The following is a 14,560-nucleotide window of genomic DNA, read 5'->3' as shown; positions in this document are numbered from 1 at the left end:
GGTTCTTTGAAAAGATAAACAAAATTGATAAATCTTTAGCCAGACTCATCAAGAAAAGGAGAGAGGGCTCAAATCAATAAAATTAGAAATGAAAAAGGAGGAATTCCCTGGTGGCACAGTGGTTAAGAATTCGCATGTCAATGCAGGGGACACGGGTTCAAGCCCTGGTCCGGGAAGATCCCACGTGCCACGGAGCAACTAAGCCCGTGCGCCGCAACTACTGAAGCATGCACACCTAGAGCCGTTTAAAACTTACTGTAGCCTTAATGTACAGAACAAAATGACTTACAAGCAAATTTTGTTAGCAGTAGCTAGAGAATGGGTAACTGACCATTCTGGTGAATGTAGTGTTAGTCCCGCACCCGGTCCTTCTTGTGGCATTTCTAAAAGAGCTCCCAACAAAGATCCACCTTGTCGACTATCAGGTAAAATAAAAGAACATATTCTAGAGGAAATAATACCCACAGGACTCACAAAAAATGCCGCCGGAAAGTATAGAGTCTGTTCTTCCAGGGGAAAGTGCAGGGAAACACAGTATATTTGTAATAGATGTTCTGTTCCCCTGAACAGAGGTGCCTGCTATACTGCCTATCACACTCTAATGAAATATTAGAATGCTTTAGTATGACATGTATGAAGTTTCAAATAAATACATTAAGTGCAAAAGAAGTTGTTGATATTTACTCAAACGCGGGTGTTTCAATATTCACTTACATTACAAATCGCCAGCTACAGGTGTTAGTTTCTGCAAAAATCCCCCAGTCAATAATGTGTTAATACACAGAAACTGGTTGAATTTCTACACACTAACAACGAAAGATCAGAAAGAGAAATTAAAGAAACAACCCATTTACCATCATATCAAAAAGAATAAAACACCTAGGAATAAACTTACCTGAGGAAGCAAACAACCTGTACTCCGAAAACTGTAAGATGCTGATAAAAGAAATCAAAGATGATACGAACAGATGGAAAGATATACCATGTTCTTTGATTGCAGGAATCAACATTGTCAAAATGACTATACTACCCAAGGCAATCAACAGATTCAATAAAATCCCTATCAAATTACCAATGGCACTTTTCACAGAACTAGAACAAAAAATCTTAAAATCTGTATGGAGACCCAAAAGACCCCAAATGGCCAAAGCAATCTTGAGAAAGAAAAACGGAGCTGGAGGAATCAGGCTCCCTGACTTCAGACTATACTACAAAGCTATAGTCATCAAAACAGTATGGTACTGGCACAAAAAACAGAAATATAGATCAATGGAACAGGATAGAAAGCCCAGAAATAAACCCACGAACCTATGGTCAATTAATCTATAACAAAGGAGGCAAGACTATACAATGGAGAAAAGATAGTCTCTTCAATAAATGGTACTGGGAAACTGGATAGCTACATGCAAAAAGATGAAATTAGAACATTCTTTAACACCATACACAAAAATAAACTCCAAATGGATTAAAGACCTAAATGTAAGAGTGCATACTATAAAACTCTTAGAGGAATATATAGGCAGAACACTCTCTGACATAAATCACAGCATATCTTTCTTTGATCTGTCTCCTAGAGTAATGAAAATAAAAACAAAATTAAACAAATGGGACCTAATTAAACTCAAACGCTTTTGCACAGCAAAAGGAAACCATAAGCAAAACAAAAAGACAATCCACAGAATGGGAGAAAATATTTGCAAACAATGCAACTGACAAGGGATTTAATATCTGCAAAATTTACAAACAGCCCATGCAGCTCAATATGAAAAAAACAAACAACCCAATCAAAAAATGGGTAGAAGACCTAAACAGACATTTCTCCAAAGAAGACATGCAGATGGCCAAGAGGCACATGAAAAGATGTTCAACACCGCTAATTATTAGAGAAATGCAAATCAAAACTATGATATCACCTCACACCAGTCAGAATGGCCATCATCATAAAGTCTACAAACAATAAATCCTGGAGAGACTGTGGAGAAAAAGGAACCCTCCTACACTGTTAGTGGAAATGTAAACTGGTGCAGCCACAGTATGGAGGTTCCTTAAAAAACTAAAAATAGAGCTACCATAAGATCCAGCAATCCCACTCCTGGGCATATATCTGGAGGAAAACATGGTTTGAAAGGATACATGTGGGACTTCCCTGGTGGCACAGTGGTTAAGAATCTGCCTGCCAATGCAGGGGACACGGGTTCAAGCCCTGGTCCGGGAAGATCCCACATGCCACAGAGCAACTAAGCCCGTGCGCCACAACTACTGAGCCTGTGCTCTAGAGCCCACGAGCCAGAACTATGAAGCCTGCACTCCAAGCGCCTCCACAACAAGAGAAGCCACCACAGTGAGAAGCCCGTGCACCACAACGAAAAGTAGGCCCTGCTCGCTGCAACTAGAGAAAGCCCACATGCAGCAACAAAGACACAATGCAGCCAAAAATCAACTAATTAATTAATTTTTTTTTAAAGGAAAGGATATATGCACCCCAATGTTCACTGCAGCAATGTTTACAATAGCCAAGACATGGAAGCAACCTAAATGTCCATCAACAGAGGAATGGATAAAGAAGGTGTGTTAGATATATACAATGGAATAATATTCAGCCATTAAAATGAATGAAATAATGCCATTTTCAGCAACACAGATGGACCTGGAGATTATCATACTAAGTGAAGCAAGTCAGACAGAGAAAGATAAATATATGATATCAGCTTATAAGCAAAACCTAAAAAAAAAAAGATACAAATGAACTTATTTACATAACAGAAACAGACTCACAGACTAAGAGAATAAACTTATGGTTAACAGGAAGGAAGGGTGGGGGGTAGGGACAGATTGGGAGTTTGGGATTGACGTGTATACACTGCTATTAAAATAGATAACCAACAAGGACCTACTGTATAGCACAGGGAACTCTGCTCAATACTCTGTAATAACCTAAATGGGAAAAGAATTTGAAAAAGAATAGATACATGTTTATGTATAACTGAATTACTTTGCTGTACACCTGAAACTAACACAACATTATTAATCAACTATACCCCAATATAAAATAAAAATTTAAAAATTTAAATTAAAAAAAACTCACCAGTAAACTTCGACTTGACAGTACAAGCCTAGGAACCACCTCCAATCACAATCCCCAGATTTGTTCCCATCAGTCCCCAAACTCAGACTCGCCTAACCTGAACAAGGCAATCTTCCATTTTTCTCTTTTGAAACAGCTATCTGGAATTCATGGAACAAAACCCAAATTATCTAAGATTCCTTTTAATTATTTACCATTTATTAAATGCACAATCACCATTAAAGAAAAAACTTATGATAACACTTTAAAGTACAAATAATACATTTTATTTCATCCCTGAAAACAAAAATGTCAACATCTAATGAGAGACTGAACAATTATTCCAAACTTTACCTGAAAATGGTATATAAATAATTTCTTCACATAAAGGTAGGGTACAGGGAAGAGTCTGGAAAGATACCTTTCATGAAATATTTTCTCATACTTAACTTTAATAAAACATTATAATTATTGCTACTATGTCTGGTAGCACATTGTAATGATGAACAATACAATATCCAAAACCAAAATAAATTCAATACAGTCTAAATCTAGAAGCTAGCTGCACTTAAGCAGTTGTTATAGAGAATAAATACTATGAAACATAGGGCACCATATGGCAATTAAATTTGCTACAAGGTAAATTTAAATAAAGGTGTACTTTGCTCTATAGTAGAATTACCCAAGATTAAGATTTCTTGTGCTATATAGAATAGCTGTTTTCCTGAAAAGATAGTCCATCTTCATAATTTAAATTACATTTTAAACATTCTTAATTATTTTAAGTGCTCATTATATAAAATGAATATCTAACGTATCTATTATACAAATCCAAAATTTCATAAAGCAGGATACTACGTACTATAATGTTACCATTTTCCAAGCAGTTTAATGCAACACAAATACTTTTATTATATACATCTGGCTAAAGTCCTTAAGAGTCCCAGTCTCACAAATATCTCAGTTTCTCTCGCCCTTGCCAATATAAGCAAAAATTACCGGAATATTGAAATAATGTGCTTTCTTGACAACATAATCAAAGGGTTACACTTTAAACATTCATGTATATGAAAATCATGAATTAATACTTATTTTTAATCTCATCATAAATATCTTTTATTCTTCAGAACATAAGTATATAAGAAAATGTTACATATGAGATTAGAAATTACTATTTTAATGTTATTTAATTGTCCCAATGTTTAGAATAGGTTATGAACAGTGGCTACTACCCATTTCAAGATTATACTCTTATAAATGTAATTTTTAAAAATATACAATAATTGACCTCCAGTTATTCTGAAGGGATAGTGCAAATGAAGACATTCTTTGGGTCATGATTTCAAAACATTATTTTCAACATTGTACTTCCTTTCTCTCTGCTCATAATCTGAATAACAAAATATAGTAAGTACTGGAAGTAAGCACATTTTCTAATAGTATTAGTCAAACAGTCACATCTACTGATAACAAATGACAGAATGATTCAGTAACAATATTCTTCACTTGTCTGAGAAACATGTCATATATTTAAATAAATATTTTATAGAAATGAATCCATGTCTTTCAGTGTTTTTGTTTCAACTTGATCTCAAACACAAAGATTTATACAAAGATCACCTACCTGCTTACTACATCAACCAGGTTACCAAGTTCCCTTTAAGGATATAATACAGCGTTGAAGAGTTGTGCCTGAAAGCAAATAACTTTTAAAATTTATATACAGAATTAGAATTCCATGAATCCAGCATACTCCTTGAAAATGCACAGAGGTTTTATTGTAAAGTATTACTCTATGCTAGCCAGCGATATAAAAGCTTTTCTGCCATAGGATATAATCCACGGTGAACGTAGCAGCACAAGCTGATCTTCAACTGCTATCTAATGCTGCCTGATACATTTATCCTTTTATTTGTCGTCACAGGCACCAGATTCCCACTAGTACCATTGGTAGTGTTGGTTGCTGAGCCGTTTACAACAATATAGTCGACTTTGTTCTCCAGCTTTACCAAACGTTGTAAAATGTCATCCAAAAGGACGGCAATTGTTCTTTTTAAATCAGCTAGGGGGAAGAAAATGAGAATGAACCATATTAAAGACTGATAGAGCACTTAATATTTGTGTTTTCATAGTTTGAGGGGAAAAGTGAACAATTATCAACTCATCCGAAAGGAAATATACTAGAGGGAAAGCACTCATACCACACGTAGAAAAAGCCTACCTATTTTAATGAATAGCATCACATACAGAGCTTCCTAACGGAATTTCAGAGTTATAACTGTGGGGAAACTTACTTTTCTAGTGCAATAAAACAGATGTAAAGGCTGGTTTGAAATGTTAGTCTCTCTGTAAGGAACCCATTTACTTTGAGTTTCTTAGTCTGAAAAGACAACTGTGGACTAGGCAGGTAAGGTAAAAAGCTAGCTGAGCTAACTAAGAAATTCAAGGAACTGTAGAAACAAGAAACCTGGAACCTCCACAGGCTGAAGTTTAGGAGCAGCCTAGGATCCAGAGCAGATGCCAGGAACCCAATCAGTGCAGTACAGATACTAGTTCTGCCTAGAAAATGATGGGGAAGACTATATCTTCTAATCTCTCTGGGAGGTTAAGGGTTTTAGTAGAATTTACCTGGAAAGAATGACATTTTGACCCTTTGCTTCCCTAGAATCCTCTTTTCTCAGGTTTCCCAATGGCACCTAACACATATTATGTATTCAGTCAGTGGCAACTAATACTGTTATTTTTCGTTGGTCCTGGACCAAAAAAGGCAGCTCAAACCCTAATCTGTGATCAGGGGAAAAATAATTTAACAACAACTCATAAAGTTGCTGATGGTTCTGTTACTAAGCTATCACGAAAAGCAGAAGAAACAACAGATAAATTGGACTTCATCAAAATTTAAAACTTTTGGACATCAAAAGATATTATCTAGAAAGTGAAAAGACAATCTAGAGAATGGAAGAAAATATTTGCAAATCATATATCTGACAAGGGCTTAGTATCAAGAACATATAAAGAACTCCTAAACCCAACAATAAAAAGATAAACCACTCAATTTTTAAAATCATCAAAGGACTTGAATAAACATTTCTCCAAAAAAGATACGCAAATGAACAGTAAGCACATGAAAAGATACCCAACATCACAATGAAATACCACTTTACGTCTACTAGGATGGCTATAATCAAAGAAAGGGAAAATAAGCATTGGCAAAAATGTGAAGACACTGGGACGCTCATACACTGCTGGCAGGAGTATAGAATGGCACAGCCACCACAGAAAACAGTTCGGCAGTTTCTCAAAAAGCTAAACATAAAATGACCATGTGACCCAGTAATTCCACTCCTAGGTATCTAACCCAAAAAGTGAAAGCAGAGACTCAAAGAGATACTTGTACACCAATGTTTATTTCAGAATTATTCACAATAGCCAAAAAGTGGAAACAACCTAAGTGTCCATCAGTAGATCAAAAAATCAACAAAATGTGGTATTAACATACAGGGAATATTATTTAGCCATAAAAAGGAATGACGTTCTGATACGTAATACAAAATGGATGAACCTTGAAGACATTATGCAAAGTGAAATAAGCCAGACAAAAAAAGGACAAATACTGTATGATTCCACTTATTTGGACTACCTACAATAGAAAAATACGTAGAGACAGAAGGTAGATTAGAGGTTACCAAAGACCAGGGGAAGGGGGGAATGGCAAGTTACTGCTTAATGGTAAAGTTACAGAGTTTCTTGTGAGGGGTGATGCAAGTTTTAGGTAGTAGTGATGGCTGTACAACATTGAATATAATTAATGCCACTGGACTGTACACCTAAAAATGGTTAAGATGGCAGGGCTTCCCTGGTGGTGCAGTGGTTAAGAATCCAACTGACAATGCAGGGGACACAGGTTCGAGCCCTGGTCTGGGAAGATCCCACATGCCGTGGAGCAACTAAGCCTGTGCGCCACAGCTACTGAGCCTGCACTATATAGCCCGCGAGCCACAACTACTGAAGCCAGCAACCTAGAGCCTGTGCTCTGCAACAAGAGAAGCCACCGCAATGAGAAGCCCATGCACCACAACAAAGAGTAGCCCCTGCTCACTGCAAGGAGAGAAAGTCTGCGTGCAGCAACGAAGACCCAACGCAGCCAAAAATAAACAAATAAAATATTTTTTTTAAATGGTTAAGATGGCAAATTTTATGTTACATACATTTTACCATAATTTTCTTAAAGTGAAAAAAGGAAAACAGATTTCAGAAAGGAGTAGTGAGAGTAGTGGTAGCAGTGATTGTAAAAAGTGATTAGAAATAAATCAACAAAAAAATCAATGTAATATAAAGTGAGGGGAAAAACTATTTGGAGAAAGTCTAGTGATGGAGGAAATCAAGCAGTGTATCTTTTGGCCTCATTCATCATGAACACTTAAATATTCTAGTTTAGTGGGTATGCACAAGAAAAAAAGTATAAGAAAAATTCTTTGATAAGAAGTATTTAGGGATAAAATGTCATGATATGTACAATTTGTTTCAAATGGTACCCCCTAAAAGCATATATATTTGCATAGAGAAGGAAAGATAAAAATATAGAAAAATTTTTAGTAAATGATGAATCTAGAGGAAAGATATATGATGTTTACCACATAATTTTCCCTAACTTTCTGTAGACTGAGAATTTTCAAAATAAAAGATTAGGGAGGGCTTCCCTGGTGGCGCAGTGGTTGAGAGTCCGCCTGCCGATGCACGGGACACAGGTTCGTGCCCCGGTCCGGGAAGATCCCACATGCCGCGGAGCGGCCTGGCCCATGAGCCATGGCCGCTGAGCCTGCGCGTCCAGAGCCTGTGCTCCGCAATGGAAGAGACCACAACAGTGAGAGGCCGGTGTACCGCAAAAAAAAAAAAAAAAAAAAAGATTAGGGAGAGGGGGCATTTCTTTATTAAGACCTTTCAACCAAGAGTTATAATAGTATTTGGTAAGTTAAAATATATATATTTTAAAGAATCTTCCAGCAACAAGATTAAAAGATAACTGCTGAGTCTGTTTTTCCCTGGCAGCCACCTCATATACAATATTTGAAGAAGTAGGCAACCTAGGCCAGAGAAGGCTACATAGAACAGACTGGGGTGGGAAGCTTACCATCATGTTAACATAAAATGAAGCTAAAGCCCTCAGAGGTTTGACACCAAGCTGAAGTGTGACATGAATTATAAAGGTACAGCCTACTCACTGATTAGTTATAGTTAGGAATAGCAATTAAAGGAAAAGTTGGGGTTCTTTAAAATCAAATACAAATTTATTGTAATGTATACGTATTTTATATATATATGTGTGTCTGTATACGTATACATATATATGTATATGTGCACATCAGGGGTTTTTTTCCCCATATATTATTTAATATTTTCATTAGTAATAAGGATTAAATGATACGTAAGGCTTAGCTCAATGTGTCGTGCACAAGGTCTCAACAAACCTTACTTGTTATTAGTTATTGTAATATTCAGTATACATGTCTATTTTTTTTCCCGTATAAAATAGACTGAAAAAGTAAACATTTTAGGGGCTTCCCTGGTGGCGCAGTGGTTAAGAATCCGCCTGCCAATGCAAGGGAAACGGGTATGAGCTCTGGGCTAGGAAGATCCCACATGCCGCAGAGCAACTAAGCCTGTGCGCCACAATTACTGAGCCTGCGTGCCACAATTACTAAAGCCCACGTGCCTAGAGTCCGTGCTCCGCAACGAGAAGCCACTGCAATGAGAAGCCTGTGCACTGCAACAAAGAGTAGCCCCCACTCGCTGCCCTAGAGAAAGCCCATGTGCAGCAATGAAGACCCCACTCAGCCAAAAATAAAATAAATAAAATAAAATTTATTTTTAAAAAAGTAAACATTATTAGCAGGTAGGAAAACTAGAATTCAGACCCCAGTCTTTTGCTTCCAAGGCCCCAAATTCAGGGTTTTCCACTACAGTGCAGATGCAAAAAGAATATATATATGTATGTATGTATATATATATACATATATATATATTTACCTCTATGGTGTCTAAATGATGAGTAGATATACTGTATCTCATGTTGTTTTTAACATTTTCAATTTCTTTAATTTTGGAAAATTTCAAACATACACAAGCAGAGAAAGAATAGTATAATGAGTACTCATGGACCTAATTCTCATCACTTGCCTTTCACAATGAACAATATTTTGCTATTCTTGGTTCATCTCTCCTCTTCCACCTTTTTTCTCCAAAAGTATTTTAGGTCAAATCCCAGACATCATGTCATTTCACTGTAAATTCTTCAGAATGCACCTTTAACTTTTAAAGAACTTAACCATTGTGCTATTATCATGCTTAACAAAATTTATAGTAATTCCTTAATTTAAGTAGTTTAACACCTGTTCCATATCCAGATTTTCCTGATTATCTGAAAATTGTCTTCTTACAGTTGATTTGCTTGAATCAGAATTCAAATGAAATCTACACATTGCATTTGACTATTGCTTCTTTAGAGGAAATGTATATATATCTTCAGCCTACCCCAACAATTTTTTCCTTTTATGTTATTACTTTCTACATGCATACACTTTTTTTTTCCACACACACAGTCAGGTTTTTTTATTACAAATAATTTGGGTTATAACAGTGACAAAGGCCACTACGTTTCCAATCTAAATTCCATGTAGCATATATCTGAGCTTCCTGCTTATATTTTATTACGACGCTGCAGAATAGTGGTGTCCACAGCCTTTGATAAATGCTTACACCAATTCTCTTTGGAAAAATTCATTTTATTTTAAACATAATTTGTAAGTTAAGTAATCAGTTTTCCATCAAAAAAGTACTCAAAGGAAAAGTTGGGTTTAATCAGAAAAAACTATATATTACTTTAACAGTGTTCTAAATTATCACATATCCTCCTTTCAAATTTTCTAAAATCAGTTGTTTTGTTCTTTTCTTTTGCAGTACGCGGGCCTCTCACTGTTGTGGCCTATCCCGTTATGGAGCACAGGCTCCGGACGCGCAGGCTCAGCGACCATGGCTCATGGGCCCAGCCGCTCCGCGGCATGTGAGATCTTCCCGGACCGGGGCATGAACCCGTGTCCCCTGCATCGGCAGGCGGACTCTCAACCACTGCGCCACCAGGGAAGCCCTAAAATCAATAGTTTTAATAAAGTATTTTAAAAGACTAAGAAATCTAAATTACCTTATTCGATGATATAAAATCAGTTAGTTGAAAAACCACAATGATCCCTTTGAACATAGCAAAATTCACCCTTTCTCTAGATTCACATTACAATTTTCTGTTTACATTTCATGTGACTATATAGTTATGGGAATTATACATTTACACTCTATGGGAGTCCACAGTACTTCCCCACAAAGCCCTATCACTGAAAGTGCTAGCAATAAGAATCCTACCACGGGACCCGGTTCAGAACCCCTAAAAACAACCTGGAATTGGAGACCATACCATAACCTTTTACTCAGCTCATCCAGCTTGATGCTTTATCACATAGTAGACAGTCAACAAATGCTGGAAATGAACATTTGCTGAATGTCTGATTCATGCTTGGTAGGTGGTATCATGGTTGAGATTAACATGAAGAACCAGACTTAGGAAATAAAACCCTTTAAGGTTGTTCTGCTCCTGCTTTAAGTTTCCCTACTCTGGGAGAAGAAATCAAATTGTTTAAGGGAAAAATAACAAAAAACAGGCTAATACAAAGGCACATAAGAACACACATACTATCAAAATAGCACCTAGCCCAATTATTCCACAGTATACAAAAATCAAAAGGACGATATAATGGAATCTAAAAAATAAAACAAACGAATGAATATAACAAAACAAAACAAAAAAGGTTACAATGCTATTAAATATACTAAAGATATTGGATATAAAAAGATTCTTGCTACAATAAACATAATCAAGAGATTGTGAGGCACAGCAGGAAGCCACTATCATCCCAAGCCTAAGGAACAGAGGGAAAAATCAGTAATGTTACAACAGCCCAAGTCCAAGGGCACCTAGTGGAATAACAGAGCCAAGGAGGCTGTCTGGCAGAAGGTGGCGCTACAAAGGAGACATCACCTGAGGCAGAAAGGGAGAAAAATACCCTAGTCTCTCTTTTCCTCCTACATTCCGAACTCCTGCCAGTACTTCTCATTGGCTGAACCCAGGCAGTAGCTAGTTGATTCAGGAACTTAGAAAGTGCCACCTACTAGAATCACCCTCCCTTGAGATACAAAACAGAGAAAAGTAAAGGAACAAATCTGAAGGCAACCAGGAAAAGGACCAGCACAAACACCAAGTACACATGCCTTTGTGGACCCCATACTTATAGGTCTCTGTTGATTTATCTCTTATTTGTATCTCAATAGGTTTTATTATTTGTATTCTTAATGTGAAGAGAGGCAGATACAAATAAAAATAGCCATGTGAAAAAAAAAAAACCATGTGTACACAAAAAAGAAATTCAATTCTTAGTAAATGTAGTAGTAGTAAAATAGTAGTAAAACGCAAAAATGACTAATGAAAATAAAATACATAAGTGTGGGACTTCTCTGGTGGCACAGTGGTTAAGAATCCACCTGCCAATGCAGGGGACACAAGTTTGATCCCTGGTCCGGGAAGATCCCACATGCCACAGAGCAACTAAGCCCATGAGCCACAACTACTGAGCCCGCATGCCACAACTACTGAAACCCACGTGCCTAGAGCCTGTGCTCCACAACAAGAGAAGTCACCGCAGTGAGAAGCCAGCACACCTCAACGAAGGGTAGCCCCCGCTCACCACAACTAGAGAAAGCCCACACACAGCAACAAAGACCCAAAGCAGCCATAAAAGTGTTTAAAGTATCTAAGTCAAAACCTTTTCCTTATTAATATTTTTCAAATTCATATTAATATTTTACCACCACTAACATATGCTTAATTGTACAAGGGAGAAAACTTAGAAGTCACTTCTTGATTATCAAAGTGAATTACTCACTGTAAAGTTTTATTATGAAGCTAGCAATAAAACAAGAATGCTTCCTAAACAATATGAACGAATTCAAATATCAGAGCAAATTGCTAGGTAAAAGTGGTTTCAAAAGCCTCATAAACTCTGTAATTAAATGTACATTAACTGTTTAGTCTTTTACACTTTTAATACAGCTACCTTCTCCTACTGAGTGCTGAATAAATTATATCATTCAACAAATATTTTATTACTTCCCTACTTAAGGCTGCAAGGCACACTGTTTAGGTCTCATGAGTAGATCGACATGTTCTCATCAAACTTTATAAACAAATTAAATGTCTAGGACCATAAAATAAGCCTAATTTTTCTTAAGTGAGAAAACAAAAGCTAGATAATGGATTTGACTAAATAATACAAATCATAAATAATCTACATTTTAAATAGCCACATTAAAACCACTTCTAGTAGGAATTCTGAGATTGACTTCCCTCTAACATGTTTAGAATATAAGGACTATGCATTTTACAGGTTTGTTAGGTTTTTTTTTCTTAATTGGTAAATAACTTATTTTGAGATAACTGTACATTTACATCCAGTTGCAAAAAATAACAAATACAGAAATTCCTGTACCCTTTACCCAGTTTCGCCCAACAGTGACATCTTGTAAAACTACATACATCACAGCTACAGTACTGACACTGGTACAGTCAAGACGCAGAATATTTCCTTCAACACAACTACCCCTGTGTTGCCCTTTTACAGTAACCCCATCCTCCCTCTCATTAGCCTGTTAATATGATGGAATACACTGATCGATTTTTTTTTTTTTACGCCTGCCATGTGGCATGTGGGAATCTTAGTTCCCTGACCAGGTCTCAAACCTGTGTCCCCTGAATTGGGAGCATGGAGTCTTAACCACTGGACTGCCAGGAAAGTCCCTACCTGATTGATTTTTGAAAAGTAAACCAGCCTTGCACCCCTGGAATAAATGCCACTTGGTCACGGTATTTCTTTTTTTTTTTTTTTTTTAGGGTCATACATATAACCTTTTAATCACTTATGTGAAACTAATATAAAATAACTTGCCATATACTTACTTTTATTCTTAAACAACAGAAATTTATTTTCCCACATTCTGGAGACAGGAACTCCAAGATTAAAGCTATGGCAGGTTTAGTTTCTCCAGAGGCGTCTCTCCTTGGCTTGCAGATGGGTATCTTCTCACTGTATGTTCATGTGGCCGTTTTTCTGTGCATGCATCTCGTGTCTATTTCTCTTCTATAAGGACACCAGTCCTATTGATTAGGGTCCCAAAATTCTATGTGTGTCATTATACCCACAGTGAATCTCTTATAGACAGCATAAAATTAAATCCTGTTTTTTTTTTAAAATCCATTCTGCCAATCTATGTATTTTGATTGGGGAGTTTAATCCATTTACTATTTTTTTCATTTTCTGATTTTTTGATTTTATTCTTTTTAATTTCATTTTACTTATTTTTTTATACAGCACATTCTTATTAGTCATGAATTTTATACACGTAAGTGTATACACGTCAATCCCACTCGCCCAATTCACCACACTACCACCCCCATGCCCACTTCCCCCCTTGGTGTCCATACGTTTGTTCTCTACATCTGTGTCTCAATTTGTGCCCTGCAAAACAGTTCCTCTGTACCATTTTTCTAGGTTACACATACATGAATTAATATACGATATTTGATTTCTCTTTCTGACTTACTTCACTCTCTATGACAGTCTCTAGGTCCATCTACGTCTCTACAAATGATCCAATTTCGTTCCTTTTTATGGCTGAGTAATATTCCATTGTATATATGTACCACACCTTCTTTATCCATTTGTCTGTCAATGGGCATTTAGGTTGCTTCCATGTCCTGGCTAATGTAAATAGTGCTACAATGAACACTGGGGGTACATGACTCTTCTTGAATTATGGTTTTCTCAGGGTATATGCCCCAGTAGTGGGATTGCTGGATCATATGGTAATTCTATTTCTAGTTTTTTAAGGAACTTCCATACTGTTCTCCATAGTGGCTGTATCAATTTACATTCCCACCAACAGTGCAATAGGGTTCCCTTTTCTCCACAACTTCTCCAGCATTTGTTGTTTGTAGATTTTCTGATGATGCCCATTCTAACAGGTGTGAGTTGATACTTCATTGTACTTTTGATTTGCATTTCTCTAATAGTGAGGCTGAACAGCTTTTCATGTGCTTCTTGGCCATCTGTAGGTCTCCTTTGGAGAAATGTCTATTTAGATCTTCTGCCCATTTTTGGATTGGGTTGTTTGTATTTTTAATATTGAGCTGCATGAGCTCTTTATATATTTTGGAGATTAATCCTTTGTCCGTTGATTCATTTGCAAACATTTACTCCCATTCTGAGGGCTCTATTTTCATCTTGTTTATGCTTTCCTTTGCTGTGCAAAAGCTTTGAAGTTTCATTAGGTCCCATTTGTTTTTGTTTTTATTTCCATTTCTCTAGGAGATGGGTCAAAAAGGATCTTGCTGTGATT

At 36.6% G+C, this 14,560-nt stretch overlaps 1 protein-coding gene across 2 annotated transcripts in view; it reads right to left on the bottom strand.

Moving 5' to 3' along the window:
• Positions 1-3,328: 3,328 nt before the first annotated feature.
• The window catches only part of CCDC126 (coiled-coil domain containing 126), a 54,392-nt gene continuing 43,160 nt past the window's right edge, over positions 3,329-14,560 (bottom strand). For both annotated transcript variants that reach the window (XM_032643840.1, XM_032643839.1), the window contains one exon: positions 3,329-5,126. In XM_032643840.1, the coding sequence (XP_032499731.1) occupies positions 4,942-5,126 (185 nt within the window). In that variant the 3' untranslated portion in view covers positions 3,329-4,941. The remainder of the gene's footprint in view (positions 5,127-14,560) is intronic.

This window comes from Phocoena sinus, chromosome 9, assembly GCF_008692025.1.
Source record: "Phocoena sinus isolate mPhoSin1 chromosome 9, mPhoSin1.pri, whole genome shotgun sequence".
NCBI classification, from domain to species: Eukaryota; Metazoa; Chordata; class Mammalia; order Artiodactyla; family Phocoenidae; genus Phocoena; species Phocoena sinus.
Note: the sequence above shows the minus strand (reverse complement) of the source record. Positions and strands in the feature narration are given on the sequence as shown.